The 18,675-nt window shown below is 38.5% G+C and overlaps 1 protein-coding gene across 1 annotated transcript in view; it reads right to left on the minus strand.

The window, feature by feature from the left end:
- Positions 1 to 18,675, minus strand: part of C5H7orf31 (chromosome 5 C7orf31 homolog) — a 180,022-nt gene that overhangs the window by 49,318 nt on the left and 112,029 nt on the right. Inside the window, exon 8 of the mRNA XM_053715730.1 lies at positions 6,178 to 6,349. Within this exon, the coding sequence (XP_053571705.1) occupies positions 6,178 to 6,349 (172 nt within the window). The remainder of the gene's footprint in view (positions 1 to 6,177; positions 6,350 to 18,675) is intronic.

Raw genomic sequence — 18,675 nt, forward strand, 5'->3', positions numbered from 1 at the left:
CGCAAATACTAAAATAAATTTATTAACCAATAATCGCCGCCACTAAGAAAATGTATTAACCCCTATTCCGCTGCTCCCCGACATCGTCACCACTATACTAAAGCTATTAACCCCTAAACCACCGCCCTCCCGCATCACAAACACTATTTAAATATTATTAACCCTTAATCTGCCGTCCGCCCACATAGCCCCCACTATACTAAAGTTATTAAAGGGACAGTACACTGTAAAATTGTTTTTCCATTAATGTATTTTAAATGACTTGTTATACCCACTGCAATATTTGAGAAATTCCATTTTCATGCTTATTTGTGTATATAAAGTAGCTGATTTTGTGCTTTGAAACCACAGCCTATTACAATGGGTTGAACTTAAAGGTGATATCAGATCTCATTATGTTCTAAGTTTGTGTAAACAGACTTGCTTCCTTATCTTTTATTTGGCTGGAACACCAAAGCTCAATACATAGAGAGAACAATGGAAAATTATCATTTTATTACTTAACTATCCTGCATCCCACTGAGAGTGTAATCTCTTCTGCTGGCTGTGTATACTTAGGCTATTCAATAGCCTGTACTCCAGTATTAATTTGTTCAGTGTAGGTGGCGATACCACAGGCTTTACTGAAATAGGAGTAAAGGAGCTACTTGTAACCAATTGAATACACTCTAGCAGGTTAAAAGGCTCATTGGGAATAACTTAAAGGGGAGAATTTTTTTGGGTGAACTGTCCCTTTAACCCCTACACCGCCGCCACTATAATAAACCTATTAAATCCTAAACCGAAAGCCCCGCACAACGAAATTTAATAAATTAAACTATTAACCCCTAAACTGAAAGCCTCCCACATCACAATAAACTAATTTAAACTAGTAACCCCTAAACCTAACGCCCCCCCTAACGTTATATAAAATGTAAAATTCCATAAATTTAAATGAAATTTAAACTTACCTGTAAAATTTAAACTAACAATTAAACTAATATAATTATTAAAATAAAATTAAACTAACTACCAATTAAATAAACTAAATTAACTACTACACATTAAAAAAATCCTAAGACTACTCTAAAAATTACAAAGTATCTAATTAAAAAAAATAAAAATGGGGCGGAGCCGGCTGTTGAGGAGACTGGACGTGTTTATATGCAGCTCCAGGCCCTTTGATATACTTTAATGTTTTAGAATATGCACAAAAGATTTAAACTTCACTATGATAAAATAGCAAGCTTCTATTGCCTATTCTTAACTTCTAGATACTAAATCTATAACATTTGGTGACTCTGGAGCTGATACTAGATACTAGCTAACGCCACGTGGAGAGACTATACAAGCTGTTGCAGCCAAATTGATTTGCCAACATGGAAGCACTTAATCGATGGGAAAAGCAAAGTCAGCAAAGTTTGGAGCGACATTTTCAAAGTATGAAGGAAGACCTTGCAGCCTTATTATTAGCCCTCTCGCCGTCGCTGAGACATGAGGCAGTGAAATCTAACTGGGTACTAACCGAGGACACACTCTGTCTGGACTCATAATACAGGAAGACCCAGAGATCCTCGCTGGAAAGCTAATGGTGAGTCATGGTTATGATACCCCGGAGCGAACCCCGGATCTCAGTCACCCACTGACTTCTCATGCCGACATAAAGGCTAAGGAGGCATCGCGCTTTGATATTATGCGCATATATGATGACTTGGGCCCTATAGCTCAGTCTCAGGAGGCCATTCTGACTGATAAAATCTACCACCGGGAGGAGACTCCTATACAGACCCCAACTAGTTCCACACCGCTGTTATGAAGAGATTACCTAGCCTGGAAACTATCTTTTGCTGCAGAGACCTCATTCACTGGGGAGCCCCTGAGATCACCCAGAACTTTGACATCGTCAGTTATCCGACCTAACGATGTCTTTTGGGTTCCTTGCATATACCTGACATCGCACAGAGTTACAGGGAATCTGATACCGATCCAGCTCATCTCGGGTACTCGCTGCACTGTATTATCCCCTCAGCTGAATGTCAGGCTCATGCTCACGGAGGAAGAGAATAATCCTCAGCATTCTTCGCCACTAGCTGACATATGGAAATACTGGTTAGCTTGCACGATAGTAGGGGAGCCGTCTCTACATATTTCTCCTGCCGGTCCTAGCGATTTTTCCCCCTCAGCAACGATGATGGCGGTATGTCCTCCTCATAATTCTGGCATAAGTGACAGTTTGGCTCTCGGGCATAGCCGAGATTCCAAAGCTAACGATAAAATTGGAGTTGGCTAGAAAGACACTTTTACCCTCATAGGGGTCTTCCCTCTGACTCCCTGGGACTTATGTATATGTCTATGTTGCAGTCAGACCCCTACCATTGCAGTGTCTTATTGCTATACTGCCTTATATGTTTCACAACTGTTTTTTTTTTGGGGGGGTTTTCCTGATCAGAATCCCTGACATCTTAGCCGGTGTTTAGGCAGATTGATTATGGTTTTTCGGTTGAATATGTATGTAGTTACTACCATTATTCATAAGTTTCATGTATCTCTTTGTTCCTAAATGTGAATGTATGTGCAAGATTATACTCATATTATGTGTACCTACATATTACTGACCCCTAATACCCATGTGCTTACAAATCTGCTAAAGTATTCTAAGCTTCTCCTAAACTTTCAATTTTTTCTGCCTGAAGCTAACAGAAGCAGCACTCCATCCCACAATTATGGAATTGTATAGAGAATACCTAACTAGCTTTGCACACCCTGAGATAGCCCTAACACTATAGTATTGCAATTGCTATACAATTACATCATAGATATGTATAGAAACATATTTACACTATAGTTTACAGTCCCCACATTTATATTTAGAAGTGCTTTTCTTATATATCTCTAAATAGACAGCACACTTGGCTGTAACAGAGAATGCTATATCTCACACTATAAGGTTATGTTATCTACTGGACCCTGGATATGATATGATTTATTATTTACATGTAACATAATTTAACTCCACACTGTCTGGTTGATTTTTCTAGTTATGCTATTTGTTTAATGTATAGTTTCTCTCACAGGTGTATCTATTCTAGCAACATGATGTGTGAAGTGTGTGTTGTCTTTTTCCTTCACATGTATATATGCAATCCTTTAAAAGTTTAAAAATTGTAATGCATTAACAATTATGTATGCCTAGATTGTAGAGCTGGGTTAGTGCTCGCATGTTATTCCTCGGTATTTTAACAGTTAGGTATGGTTGAATACTCGCTGAGTGCTGTTTTTGTACACTTCATAGGCCTAATTATTCTAGTGCACATTATTATTGGCAATGTGCGCCATATTACTCTAATCTCCCACCACTTTAGCTTGTCAGAGGATCTTTAATATTACAAGATAGGGAAGATGTTGCAGTGTATATGGATAATGTATGTTTACCCAGAAGGGTTTTGTATGCTAATTTAGGCTTGTTCTGCTGGTTGCGGCCGGGCCAGTGGAATTGGCATTATACAAAAAAAAAAATACAGAGGGGTCTTCTCTCCTCCCTTTCCCGCCGGTACTGGTTGCCTGCGGGTCATACCCCTACTCCCTTTTCCCATGTCGCCGGTAGATGGCATCTCCCCAGGAGAGGAGCTCCTCTAGAAGCCCTCTATATCTTGTTCTCTACTATATGTTATATTATTTATTTTATATCTCATATTTCATATATCCTGATACCCTGCTGTGAGAATAATTGTTCTAGAATGTAATCTGATCCATATTGCACATAAAAGTCCAGGGTCTCCGAGCAGGTGCCTATTTAAGCATATGTATAAAGTTCAACTATAAAGATAACTGCCTGGATAATTTGTAAACCCCAATAGAATTTATAGCTCCGCCCCCCGCCTTTATAGCTATTGTTCACTCTTATTTTAGGTGAACAAATAAGCGGTATTAACCCGCCACAGATATCGCTTTGTCATAAGTTGCTCTTAGTCTTCTGTCTATAAAGAAAATGAGGCGCTTTGCCTCCTGTTCACGTATATCTCATAGGAGCAACTTGTTTTGGCCCCTTATAATTTGTCAATCTTCAAATAATAAATACACTTATTTTATCTTTAATATACCACTCTATAGGAAGTATAATTTTCTTGGGATGTTTAAATTCTATCATTATATTATGTATTTACATAAGGTAACAAAAGGAAAAATGAGGTAATGCTTGATTTTGTGTATTTGATTTCGTATATGCATACAGTATCTTCTATGTTTTTTATGTTTGATTAGTGAGATACATGCATCATACTTGAATTAAGATCCTTTTATTCTCATATTTGTGAAGGTTTCAGTATTCAATAGATAAACAATGTCATGTATGTAAAAATGATCACTGTAATGCAAAATGTACATTATGTTCATGTATTTTCTTTTTCTTGTTTTGCCTCAATAAAAATCCTTGATTCAAAAAAAAATAAAAATAAAATAAAAATATGGAAAATAACAAACAAAATTATCAAAAATAAAAAAGAATTACACCTAATCTAATAGCCCTATCAAAATAAAAAAGCCCACCCAAAATAAAAAAAAACCTAGCCTACACTAAACTACCAATGACCCTTAAAATGGCCTTTTGTAGGGGATTGCCCTAAGTTAAACAGCTCTTTTACCTGTAAAAAAAAATACAAAGATCCCCCAACAGTAAAACCCACCACCCAACCATCCCCCCAAAATAAAAACCTAAAACTAAAAAAACCTAAGTTACCCATTGCCCTGAAAAGGGCATTTGGATGGGCATTGCCCTTAAAAGGGCATTAAGCTCTTTTACATGCCAAAACCCTAAATAAAACCCACCCAAAAAAACCTTAAAAAAAACCTAACACTAACCCACGACGATCCACTTATAGTTTTTGAAGTCCCGCTTGAACGACCTTCATCCCAGCGGAGAAGTCCTCATCCAGGCGGTGAGAAGTCTTCATCCAGGCGGCCTCTTCAATCTTCATCCCGGCGGCGAAGTCCTCATCCAAGCGGCGAGAAGTCTTCATCCAGACGGCCTCTTGAATCTGCATCAAGGCGGCATCTTTTATCTTGATTCCAGCGGCGCAGAGCGGGTCCATCCTGAAGACATCCGGCACGGAGCAACCTCTTCATCATCAGCGCCGTACAGTGAATCTTCAATGCAAGGTACGCGATCCAAGATGGCGTCCCTTGCATTCCTATTGGCTGAAAAATGTATTTATTTATTTTACAGGTAAGTATGTATTTAGTTTTAAATAGGTATTATTTTGTTAATAATTATAAATTTATTTTAGATCTATTTTAATTATGTTAAAGTTAGGGTTAGGTTTAGGGGTAGGTGTAGGAGTTAGTTTAATTTAGGTTAGGTTATTGCGATGTGGGGGGCTGGCGGTTTAAGGGTTAATAGGTTTATTTAGTGGTAGTGATGTGGGAGGCCAGAGGTTTAGGGGTTAATAACTTTATTTAGTTGTGACGATGTTGGGGAGCGGCGGAATAGCGGTTAATAACTTTAATATAGTGGCAGCGATGTTAGGGTGCAGCGGAATAGGGGTTAATAACTTTAGTATAGTGGCGGCGATGTTTGGGTGCGGCGGAATAGGGGTTAATAACTTTATTATAGTGGCGGTGATACCGGGAGTGGCACATTAGGGGTTAATAATTTAGGCAGGTATCAACGATGTCGGGGGCAGCAGATTAGGGGTGTTTAGATGTGGGGTTTATGTTAGGGTGTTAGGTTTAAACATTAGTTTTCTTTCCCTATAGACATCAATGAGGCTGTGTTACGGAGCTTTTATTTCCGTGATCGCAGGTGTTAGACTTTTTCTGACCCACTCGCCCCATTGATGTCTATAGGGAAAGCGGGCACGAGCATGTCAGAACAGCACTTGTTTTTGGTGTGGTATGGAGCTTAAAAACCCCATATCGCCCGCACAAGCCAGGTTTTTTAAAACTTGTAATGGCAGCACTATAGGGGATTAAATAACGCCACTTTTGTTGCGTTCGTTAATTTCCCTATAGCGCTCAAAACTCGTAATCTAGGTGTAGGTATTTCTTTTGAGGTTCTTTTGTTGTTTTTTGGTCCGCGCTTATTCACAACATAAGATATAGACAAATTCTAACACAACAGCCACACAAAATTGTGATGAAATAATAAGCATGAATCTATTTTAAAATAGACCCCATAAGTAACAGTTTGCAAACATCAAGTACCTGTAAAGCTGTGATTATATGATGTTATCCACTGCGATTTCTCCAGATTTCTCAGCAAATTGACTGTCCTATCTGAGAGCATCTCTTCAAGTGACATGTGCAGAGTATTGGGAGCTCTTGTTTTTGGAGGAATAGGATAGAAAATCTGACCATTTTCTTGAAATTTGGGGTACTAAAAAAAAAAGAGAACATATGAATGCAGTATTTATGCATGGGCACATAGAGGGCAGATAAGGCCCAACTAGTCCATCTGAAATGTAAACTTAACGCACTCATTCTCAGGGTGGCTTTATACAAATCCCAGTAGTTCTTGAATTCCCAAAATGTATCTGCCCCCATCACCTCTATGAAAAGTCTATTCCATGTGCTAACCACTTATACATAAAGATTAATTAAACAATCTTAAAAAATGTGCACTATTACTAATGGTGGTTAGTATTAGTGTGGTCAAAAACTATCATAACCAAAATAATCCCTGCTTTACTCAAATGTGACCCCTGCTTAGCACCTTAGCTCAAACAATCCATCACCAAGGACTTGCTAATTAAATGCACTTATTTTCCAGAATATCCTATAGATGACATCACACATTTCCTACATAAAAGAAACAATCGATCCAAACTCAGTGTGAGGTCCAACCAAGATCTTCACTATTCTTTACCAACGTGTCAACTTGATACATTGCAATTAATTCTCCCTGATGTTATACAAATTTACTTAGATGCTTTAAAAGACCACAAGGAAATATTCACTGGATAACTGAAGAACAGCAAACCTGTAATAGTTTAACAAAGGTAAAACGGTATCTAGATCACAGCCAGCACACAATGTTTCTTTAAAGCATGCACCATTTTAGCAGCATTTAGTAAGTATTCTACCTTACCGATTCACACTCTTTTCAGGTGACATGCAATTGTAAGGGACATTAATTCATTTATGATGCAAATTTAAAGCAAATACTTGTATAGTACAAAAGAAAGAATGGTGAATCCTAGTGTCCCACCTATTATATGCACATAATCTACAACCATTGGATACATGTAAGAAACATGCTGTCTGTTTCCCAGCTTCTGCTTATCAGATGTGTTCACCAGTGTCTACAAGGCATCCCTAAGGAACACAGCAAACTCTAGACATGTGTAATTCGGTTCGGTTCGATTCGGAAATTCGGAAAATTCGGAGATTCGGATCGAACCGAATTTCCGAATTAAAATACTGCTGAATTTACCGAATAAATCCGAATTAGTTCGGATTTATTCGGTAAATTCGGATGGACATGGATTACACTAGTATTGTACAGTATATTAGGTTATATCACTCTGCTATGGGTTACACCTAATATACAGTACATAATACTAGTCTAATACACAGCACACATACCGAAATTCCGAATTTCCGAATCGAACCGAATCCAGCCGAATTTGAATCCGAAACGAATCCGAAACGAATTCATTCGAAGTTTTCCGAATTCGAATCGATCCGAAACGAAATTCGTAAACCTCCGAATCGATCCGAACCGAAACAAATTTTTCGATTATGCACATATCTAGCAAACTCAAGCCTTATAGAAAGACAACGAGAGGCGGAAGATAACTAGCAACAAAATCTGCACCGGATAGTTCATGTTGCCTCTTTTCATGGTCCTTGTTTTGTATCCTTGTTTGATTCTACACCCAGACTGCATGTGTACATAAGCAAACCTTGCTCTGTTTATGAGGAAGAAAGCAAGGAAGGTACACTAGAATATATTTTCATCTACTAAAATGTCCTTTTTTAAGGGAACATAAAAAACTTAGGGCCAGATTACAATAAGTGCGCTAAATATCACTTTCATGAAAGCAATATTTGCACTCCACTGTGTAATACCAGTGCAGGCTAATGTGCGCTGGTATTAAAAGTTAACAGCAATGCGAACGCGAGCTTGCGTTTGCATTGCTGGGAAGCATTGAGCTCATGAGAGAGCGCTTGCATAGGCTCCAATAGGAGTCTCGTTCTGATGCCAAGGGGGGTAAGTAGCGCAGAGATGGGCAGCATTTTTAAATATATATGTATATGCTGATATAAATATGTATTTATGTGTTAATATGTGTATATACACCTATAAACACATAAATATATATGTATATTAGCATATACATATATGGAGATGGACCCTCTCCGCGCCGGATGGATGAAGATGCCGTCTGGAGGACCACTTCTCCCGGCTTGGATGAAGACTTCTCCCGGCTTCGTTGAGGACTTCTTGCCTCTTCGATGAGGACTTCTCCCGGCTTCGTTGAGGATGGATGTCGGCTCTTCAAAACTGTAAGTGGATCTTCGGGGGTTAGTGTTAGGTTTTTTTAAGGGTTTATTGGGTGGGTTTTATTTTTAGGTTAGGGCTTTGGGCCGCAATAGAGCTAAATGCCCTTTTAAGGGCAATGCCCATACAAATGCCCTTTTCAGGGCAATGTGGAGCTTAGGTTTTTTTAGTTAGGGTTTTATTTGGGGGTTGTGTGGGTGGTGGGTTTTACTGTTGGGGGGGTTGTTTGTATTTTTTTTTCAGGAAAGAGAGCTGATTTCTTTGGGGCAATGCCCCGCAAAAAGCCCTTTTAAGGGCTATTGGTAGTTTAGTTTAGGCTAGGGTTTTTTTTTTATTTTGGGGGGGCTTTTTTATTTTGATAGGGCTATTAGATTAGGTGTAATTAGTTTAAAGATCTTGTAATTTGTTTTTTATTTTCTGTAATTTAGTGTTTAATTTAGTTAATGTTATTTAATTTAGGTAATTTATTTAATTGTAGTGTAGTGTTAGGTGTTAGTGTAACTTAGGTTAGGTTTTATTTTACATGTAAATTTGAATTTATTTTAGCTAGGTAGTTAGTAAATAGTTAATAACTATTTAGTAACTATTCTACCTAGTTAAAATAAATACAAACTTGCCTGTAAAATAAAAATAAAACCTAAGATAGCTACAATGTAACTATTAGTTATATTGTAGCTAGCTTAGGGTTTATTTTATAGGTAAGTATTTAGTTTTAAATAGGAATAATTTAGGTAATAATTGTAGGCTTTATTTATATTTATTTTAATTATATTTAAGTTAGGGGGTGTTAGGGTTAGGGTTAGACTTAGGTTTAGGGGTTAATAAATATAATATAGTGGTGGCGGCGACGTTGGCTGCGGCAGATTAGGGGTTAATAAATATAAATAGGTGGCAGCGATGTTAGGGACAGCAGATTAGGGGTTAATAATATTGAACTAGTGTTTGCGAGGTGGGAGTACGGCGGTTTAGGGGTTAATATGTTTAGTATAGTGGCAGCGATTTGGGAGCGGCAGATTAGGGGTTAATGATTTTATTTTAGTGTTTGCAATGGGGGAGGGCCTCGGTTTAGGGGTTAATAGGTAGTTTATGGGTGTTAGTGTACTGTTTAGCACTTTAGTTATGAGTTTTATGCTACAGGGTTGTAGTGTAAAACTCATAACTACTGACTTTAAAATGCGGTACAAATCTTGACGGGATAGGGTGTACCGCTCACTTTTTGGCCTCCCAGGACAAGCTCGTAATACCGGCGCTATGGAAGTCCCATAGAAAAAAAGACTATATGCAATTTGCGTAAGTTGATTTGCGGTAAGGCTAAAAAAGTGTGCGGTGCCCCTAAATATGCAAGACTCGTGATAGCAGCGGTAGTAAAAAAAAGCAGCGTTATGAGGCTTAACGCTGCTTTTTTACTCATAACGCAAGACTCGTAATCTAGCCGATAGTAAATTAAAAAGATAGTACATTACATGTAAGAAATACTGTCATATCATGAGAACAATTTCCATAGTGGATTTTCCTCATGAGGGATCACCATGCCTTAATGACCAGATGGACAAACCATTGTAAACTTCCTCATAATAGTTGTTCTTATTCCGTACCTTATTTTTATTTAAGTTAGAACATATAGATAACTCAACTGCTTCTCTCCAAAGGACAAAACAATCCAAATTAACAGAAATATACGTAAGATTACATTTCACCTTTTAAGGTAATAACCTTAATTACCATACAGAATAATATCTTTGTCACACATTATTTCTGTCAATAGTTGAGATATAGAGATAAAAGTTCAGGGTGTCGTCCTCCTATGTAGGTGCGCTCAGGGAGCAAACAAAGATGGTAGTCGACGGCTTCCAAAATCGTAGAAACCAGGCTGCTCTTCCGATATAGACAGGGTAAGTGATATCTGTAGCGAAGGATAGAAGGTGCCAAATAGGGTGATAATGCTACAAACAAATATATTGGCAAAGTGATAAAAAATATTACTCACAAGCCGAGCGGCACTGAATTGTGCCTTCACAAGCGGACCGGGACCTCAGCGGATTTTGCCTTGGTTGGTCTTCCGGGCGACGCTGAGGTCCCGGTCCGCTTGTGAAGGCACAATTCAGTGCCGCTCGGCTTGTGAGTAATATTCTTTATCACTTTGCCAATATATTTGTTTGTAGCGTTATCACCCTATTTGGCGCCTTCTATCCTTCGCTAGAGATATAGAGATATTTTCTTTATATAGCATATAACTTCTCTTGATAATACATATAACGGACCTGTAGTAGACATTCATAACAGATAGAATTCTATGTTTGGGGGCTCTGAACACACGATTATATAGCGATCCTATAAGATCTGGACTACTACGGGTAGATTATCTCTTACAAGGCTAAAATTAAACCAAATTCTGAAGTCTAAATTTAGTTAAACAAAGTGGAAATATACAGTTATATCATCAAAGAGTATATTTAGACAATAGCGGACCAAAGCCGCTCTTAACAAAACTCAATCAAAGGACTGGGTGTGTAACAAACACCTTTTCTGGTAAACATAGAGTAGTTATCAATAAAACAGGTTGCTAGGTGTTAAAATAGGGGGGAGGGGCGGAGTTCAGAAAACACTTCTTGTTTTAACGTTTGAAGTGGTTGGCAGAGAGCAGCTGTTTGCTAACAGCCGATACATTAAATTTACTGTAAATAGGGTATATAGGGGTCGGGGAGGAACATCACTAGAGAACTTTGAGTATATATCAATATGATACAGATAGTGACTTCTATCCACAACTGATTAACCAGAACCTTAATGTTTAACTTGGGGGCTTCCGATATACCGCCCAACATCAGCTGGGCTACAACCATGGGTAAGGACAAGCAGCATTAATATAACATTGAGACAGATTATACAGCTTTCACAGTCTATAAATCTACACTTTAGTTCAAACCATATTCTTTATATTACACAATGCTGGATTTATTGAGTAATGGTCCATGCAAAGGGTGCAAGCCCATAATTCTAATCTTCGAGTATTTCTAATTATTAAAAAAAAAAAAAGGTTGATAATGTAATACAAATCTTGCATTGCTATTTGTGTACTAAACATCCTAATTAAACTCTAATACACTGCCTTAGAGATAGAGCCCTAAAGGCTTAGCTGAATACAGTTATATTATTCTGAGATAGATACATAAAAAGCTCAACACAAACTAGGCTACAGGTGCGGAAAAAAACAACATGTATTAGAGAAATATACATTATATGATCTAATATGTTCCATACACATACGCTTTTATTCAATCCTAGTGTTTTTTTTTTATATTTAATGTTAAGTACATTAGTAGGGGACCTAGATCTGTGGCTAAGACTCTTGCTCTACTCACTAGAAGTACTCAGCGAGTCGGGGAGCAAAACAGGTTAAGAAAACAGCATAAACCTAACAATTTTACAGGCAGGAATGCCACCTCAGCTATTATTGGTTAGTCTTCTGATGTGGTAAAGCTTTAAAATCTGGGTTTTACAGGATGATTTCAATCACATCTCAGCACAGTCTAAGATCAAAGTCCCATAACAATAAAGGCGTCCTAAAGAATATATAAACAAAACTTTCTAGTCCAGGTCTAACCATTGGAGCAGTAGCCCCAGCTTTCTGGTAAATCAACCTAACAGACATAATAAAGCACATGAGCAGTTAAAGTTCAAAATAATGCTACCTGACCCAGGATGCTGTATGCAGTCTTCAACTTGCCCACATTAGGCTAAGTACTTTCAGTAATCAGGTCCTTTCTTTTAAAAGATTATGATGGATACCCTCTTTTAGGTAGAGGATCCTACACTGGAGCTGCCACTCGTAGGCCTTTTGTGGTATCTGTAGACGGTGTCTGTGTAGGAGGGAGCGTGTTAAGATTCAGTGACTTCAGAAAGTTAACTCCTTGTTCCAGATCCGAGACAACATATGACTTGTTGGGGAATCCCCATCAATATGTAATCCCTGCTTTTCGTAAGGATGTAGTAATTGGCATAAATGAACTTCTTCTGGAGAGTGTATGAACCGATAAGTCCTGGTAAAGATGCACATCTTTATATGCGTCAGGGATGGTTTTGTTACTAAATGCTGCTCTAATGAGCTTTTCTTTGAAGGTGAAGTAATGTAGTTGAATAATCATATCTCTCGGTTGATCAGAAGAGGCACTTTTTGGTCTGAGTGCTCTATGCGCTCTATCTATTAAAGATTCTGACTCTTGAAAAGTTATTAAAAGTGCCTTGAATAGACCTGATAAGAAGGAAGGAAGCTCAATTGTTATAATTTCTTCTGGAATCCCCCACACTCTGACATTGTTGCAGCAGGATCTGTCTTCCAGATGCGCCAACTTTGACTCCAGATCTGCTCAGATAAGTTTTGTGAATAAGGTAACAAATTGGCATGATCCACAGATAAGTCTTCTTGTCTCCTTTCAATTAACTATGTCCTTTCACCAAGAGCATTTATGTCTCTTTTTAACTCGGATACAGAACTTTTGATTTCACTTTTTAGTGAAGCATAATGAGAGTCCATTTTAGAGCAGAGGGCTTTGATGGATTCCATCACGGAATTATCACTAGCAGCATGTCTCGATGACCTAGGAGTGCCGTTTTCTATATGATCTTTGAAGCTAAGCAGTGAGTCTCTTGACTCTTCGTCCGAGCAATCCCTGTCCAGTAGAGCTTTACTGTGGAAATGGTCATCTACTGTTCTCTTGGGACAATCCATTTGCCTCTGTTTCTTTCTATTAGAATGTGCCATTGTAATTAGGAGTCTGAACACAACATTTCACAGTGCCCCAAGATAAAAGTTGTGGATCTGAATTCACCCCTGCACTTTTATACAACATTCTCCCCTTTGACCCCCTAGGTCACACTTATTCAATAGGACTCATCTTCATATAGGGTACAAAAGTTACTTTGTAAAGTGGAGGGTGATAGAGGCTTTCCTGTATTCCACCAGTAGACACCCTGTGAGATGATATTGACCGGCTGAGTCACTCTACCCTCAGGGACAAATGCCTTCACTAGACCAAGCCAGGAAAAGGTTAAGGGTATATGACCCACTGACACTGGAGACAGCGGGAAATGGAGAGAGTGAGTGAATCTCAGCTTGTCCCAGCTCTAGGAGGTTTCTGAGGGTTAGTTTGTCTGAACAAGGCATGTAGTGGATTTAGATAGTTCCAGGAGCCCTCCGCACCAAGGCCCTCCAGCTACCCACTGTACATGCCAGTGACCACTAAACAGAATGACTTTCCTGTAGCCAAAGACCCGGTTTCTTGCAGTTGTAGTATGAATTAGTAACTGCAATGGTCTCACAAGAATGAAAGCTCACCTCTCCTTCTGGTTTATTGCGCCGCTGAGTCATAGGGAGCCCTTCAGTGTATCAGCTCACCTTGTTGCGCACCTTAAAGGGACAGTAAACCTCAAAAATAATGTTATATAATTCTGCACATAGTGCAGAATTATATAACATTATATTAGCCTTATCTTTATAAAACCTAATATTCCCTTTGTTTTTTTTTTAAAAAATGACTGTTTTTCAGACCCGCTCTCTGTGCTCTTCTGAGCAGGTCTGTTTTTATCACACAGCACATCGGGCCAGCTGTATAGTCACAGCCCGGCCTGACCGCGCCATTACACTCAGTGCTGCTCGTGATAAAAACAAACACTTTAATTAATTTTTATGGCGGCCATTTGCGCCAAAACCTATAGTCCCACAGCTCTTAAAGTGGTGCCCTCTAATGATGTTCGTTAGACCATACCTCAGGGGGTGTCTATGTTGTCTATGGGGGCTGCTGGGGCAATGTTCTCCTAGATTTGATCCCACTTTGTCCCACTGATCACTTACTGTTTGTGGCCTAACCACAGCTGGTGTTGTCCTGTACTTTTCTTCAAGCTGCAATATATTGGTCTCCCAACTGAAGTGGTGTCCTTCTAAGATATAGTTGTAGTCCGCGACAGTGCAGGACTCTTCCCTGCTTCAGTGAATTTGCTCGCCCCCAAGAGGGGATAATGGTGGAAAAGGTCAATGGGCCACCCAGAGCTAACAAAAGTCCAAGCCCTATGCTTTTCAACCAGCCGACTCCTTGATCGGATTAGCCTCCGGAGCGGAGCACCGATCCTCAGGGGGGAACTGGTCTCGGCAGTTACACTCGCTACTCACAAGTTCTGTGACCGCGTGGGCTTGTGGTATTGTCCGGGCTGAACTTCGGAAGTTGCAGGTCAAATCGCCAAATAGGCAGATCGGGTCACTTTCCCAACAGAGCTGTAGTAGCCAGTCACCAATATGCCTGCTTTTGGTGAGGGAATTGCCTCCGGGCATATAAATTAACACACTCGTCTAGCAGAGCTCTATACTGTTGCGACTGCTCAGAATGGCGGTTGACTTCGCCCCCCAAAATGCTACTATACTTTGAATTAAAAACTATAATGCCCTCTATTTTAAGGGCATTTGGGGGACTTTTAGAAAAATAACAAGAGATTGAATCTAATGCTAGCGCTCCTCCACTTGTAATCTAGCCCTAAATGCATGCTATACATACTGATGTATCCAAAGCTACGATTAGCTTGATAATAATATCCAGGTGAATTTTCTATTTCTATTTTTATTTATATTAGTTAAATATTGAAGAAATACAGTTTTAGTCTCACCACCATATTGAAACCTATGTTATCTTATCTCTATTGCTGAGGCAAGTAATGAGATATGTGTTAGTAGAGTGAGCAAATCAATGGCTGTGTCGAATAAAGCAATATTAGGATTGTGAAGTCTGGAGTCTGCGCTTTGGAAAGCCCACAATTTTCAGTTAAATTAAAGGAAAAAGGGTCAAAATAAATAATGAATAATAGAAGTTTTTTTTTTTTACTATACATAATTTAACACTTTTTATTACAAAAATAAAATATTGTTGTACTCCATTAAATTAAAAATTCATACATTTCTATGGCAACTATATTTAAAGGGAAAAAAAGTGACCTTAAAAGAATGTACTATTCTGGATTAACAAGCTGAAACAGGTTTCACTGCCTCTTCAGAAATACTTGGTATGTGTTTTACGTGCACTTCTGCACAGCTTGTCTAAAATGTGCTAATTCATGACGAACAGTTACAATTGCTTATATTTGAATAAAAATACAGTACAAATCAAGATTTTTTTATACCCCACTCTCTGCCTATGCCATAAAAAATTTCAGATACCTACGTGGCTTATATAATTTTGATATTTGCAATCTGTATAATGCACTTTACAGAAAATGTAGCAGATACTTGCTTCAGCCTTACATCAGAAGTGGTATTGAACATATGGTAAATGATTACAGAAATGCCAGGGATATGCACAGGGTTAGCTTGACCCACTATAAAGTCTGTCATTTAGATCTTATTTGCTGATAGAAATCTTTGCTTTATCCATTCCTTGTGAATGCCAGCCATTATTCTGCACTGTTAAAGGGACAGTCTAGTAAAAAATAAATTGTCATGATTCAGATAGGGCGTGCATTTTTAAACAACTTTCCAAATTACTTTTATCATCAAATTTACTTTGTTTTATTGGTATTCTGTGCTGAAAGCTAAACCTAGGTAGGCTCAAACTGATTTCTAAACTGTTAAAAACCGCCTCTTAATGACAGTGCTAGTTCATGTAGCCATATAGATAACATTGTGTTATTTAAGAGGCAGCACTGCACTGATTGGCTAAAATTCATGTCTGTCAAAGAACTGAGATAAGAGGGCAGTCTGCAGAGGCTTAGATAGAATAGTGAATTAATAAAACAGTGTTGGTTATGCAAAACTGGGGAATAGGTAATAAAGGGATTATCTATAAAAATTCTGCAGTAGACTGTCCGTTTAAGTTAATGGCAAAGCTTACATGACAATCAGTGACCTTTTCAGATCTGTATGGCTCATAATAAAGATATAATTCATTGTTTTTTTTCTAGGTTACATGGATCTGCACCGGTTCCCAAATACACACTCAACCTTAACATGAAGTCAATTAAATCACACTGTTTCTTTATTCCTGATCACCATTTTGACTAACATGTTTGCTCTCAGAATGTGCCTTTCTGGTTCATTAGTTGGGGGTTGCTGAAGTGCAAAGTCAGGACAATCTCTGAAGCTAAAATGGCAAAATACTGAAATATGATTAGATGATTTTTACACAAATTAAGGGACAGAAATAAGTGGAGAGATATTTAATGCTCCTGCTTGTGGGCTAACTCCGCTAGAAGTATGTTTTTTACGCACGTCGGGTAGCGCTCGTATTAGAAGTTGAAAGTAAAAAGTTTTCACTCGTGCACTAACCCGATGCACACAAAAAGCCAAAGTTAAGATATCACGTTTGCGTTAACGTATTCCTGATAGAAGTCAATGGAGAGAAAAAAAGTAGAACCTAACACCCTACTCGTGCGCAAATCTGATTGCATATTCTTAAGTGCGCTAGCCCGACATAAAAATATGAATATTTCACATCCCAATGTTCTTCACATAGAAGACTATGTTCTATTTATTCATAAATTCATATTTCTGCATATATCTGATGGTATTTTGCTACAATATATACCTATATACTGTAGATAGAGGATTAATTATAGGTATAGATATATACAAATATATATATATATATTTATTTATAAATACATAGAACATATTCCCCTATGTGAAGAACATTGGAATGTGACATATTTACAGTAAATACACAGTTTAACACTTTATTAAATATGAATATTGCATATAAAAGCTTTTTCATGTTTTCATCTACTTGACCGTAAAGGGCTCCAATGCACACACATATATATATATATATATATGTCTATATATGTATACATATGTATTTATGTGTTTTTATGTGTACATATGTCTGTAAATACATATATATCCACATATAAATACATATGTACACATACACACACACACACACACACATATATATATATATATATATATACAGGTGGCCATCGGTTTACAACGGTTCAATTTGCGCCGTTTCAGAATAAGAACCATTTTTTCAGTCATGTGACTGCTATTGAAAAGCACTGAGAAGCAGTGCATTGATTTAAATAGCCAGTAGGTGGAGCTGTCCGCTTGTGTTGCAGCAAAGATATGCAAGCCAAGGACACAAGCAGGCTGAAATTCAGCTAGCTAGACTTGAGCTATCGAGCAGCTTTCAAAGGAACAAGATCTTCCTGTCTATAAATCAGTCCAGATTGGAATGCATAGAAAGGACTGTTTGCAAAAAAATAAAGTCTGTGTTGTGTGATTTTTTTTTATTAGGTTTATAACGCTGTTTTAGCAAATGTTTTTGTTCATTTAACTTAGTTTAATTATATATTCTGTGTTGTGTTATTATTTAACCCCTTAATGACAGGGGACTTACCAGGTACGTCATAGAAAAACATTCCCTTAATGACAATTGACGTACCTGGTACGTCCTCTGTTGTTAGCAGTGCTGGAAGCGATCATGATCGCTTCCAGCTTCTTACAAGGGATTGTAGTGATGCCTCAATATTGAGGCATCACTGCAATCCCTTATTTTGCCCACCGATGCAGAAAGGGCCACTCTGTGGCCCTCTCTGCATCGGACTATGGCGATCAGACATTTGTTGGTGGGTGGGAGCAGCTTCTTTGAGGAGCGTTAAGCATATGCTCCATATCTCTGTAACTCACAGCTCCGTTTAAGCCAATATCGCTGGTTGCGGCCGGGGGGGATGGGGGGCGGCTGCGCGCACGTGCGCGCGCACGCAAAATATGCCCGAGAAAAAAAATCAGATCAATAAAGATGCATGGGGATCTTCTTTGTTTAGTAAGGGATCTGGGAGGGGGAGGGATGTAGATAATTAAGGGGGGCCAGCTACACTACAGAAAACGAATTTTTAATCTAAAAAAAGTTAAAAAAAAACTATTTTTGGGGGCAAATTGGGTACTGGCAGCTGTCTGCCAGTACCCAAGATGGCGGCAAATAGGTAGAGGGGGAGGGTTAGAGAGATGTATGGGGGGATCAGGGAGGTTGTGGGGTAAGGGGGGATGCAGACTGCAGACAGTTTAAAAAAAAAAATAACAAAAAATAATAAATGATTTTTATTTCAGTACTGGCAGACTTTCTGCCAGTACTTAAGATGGCGGTGACAATTGTGAGGTGGGGGAGGGAAGAGTGCTGTTTGAGGGAGGTCAGGGGGGGATCAGGGGGTGGGATGTGTCA

Source organism: Bombina bombina, chromosome 5 (genome assembly GCF_027579735.1).
Source record: "Bombina bombina isolate aBomBom1 chromosome 5, aBomBom1.pri, whole genome shotgun sequence".
In the NCBI taxonomy this organism is placed as follows: domain Eukaryota; kingdom Metazoa; phylum Chordata; class Amphibia; order Anura; family Bombinatoridae; genus Bombina; species Bombina bombina.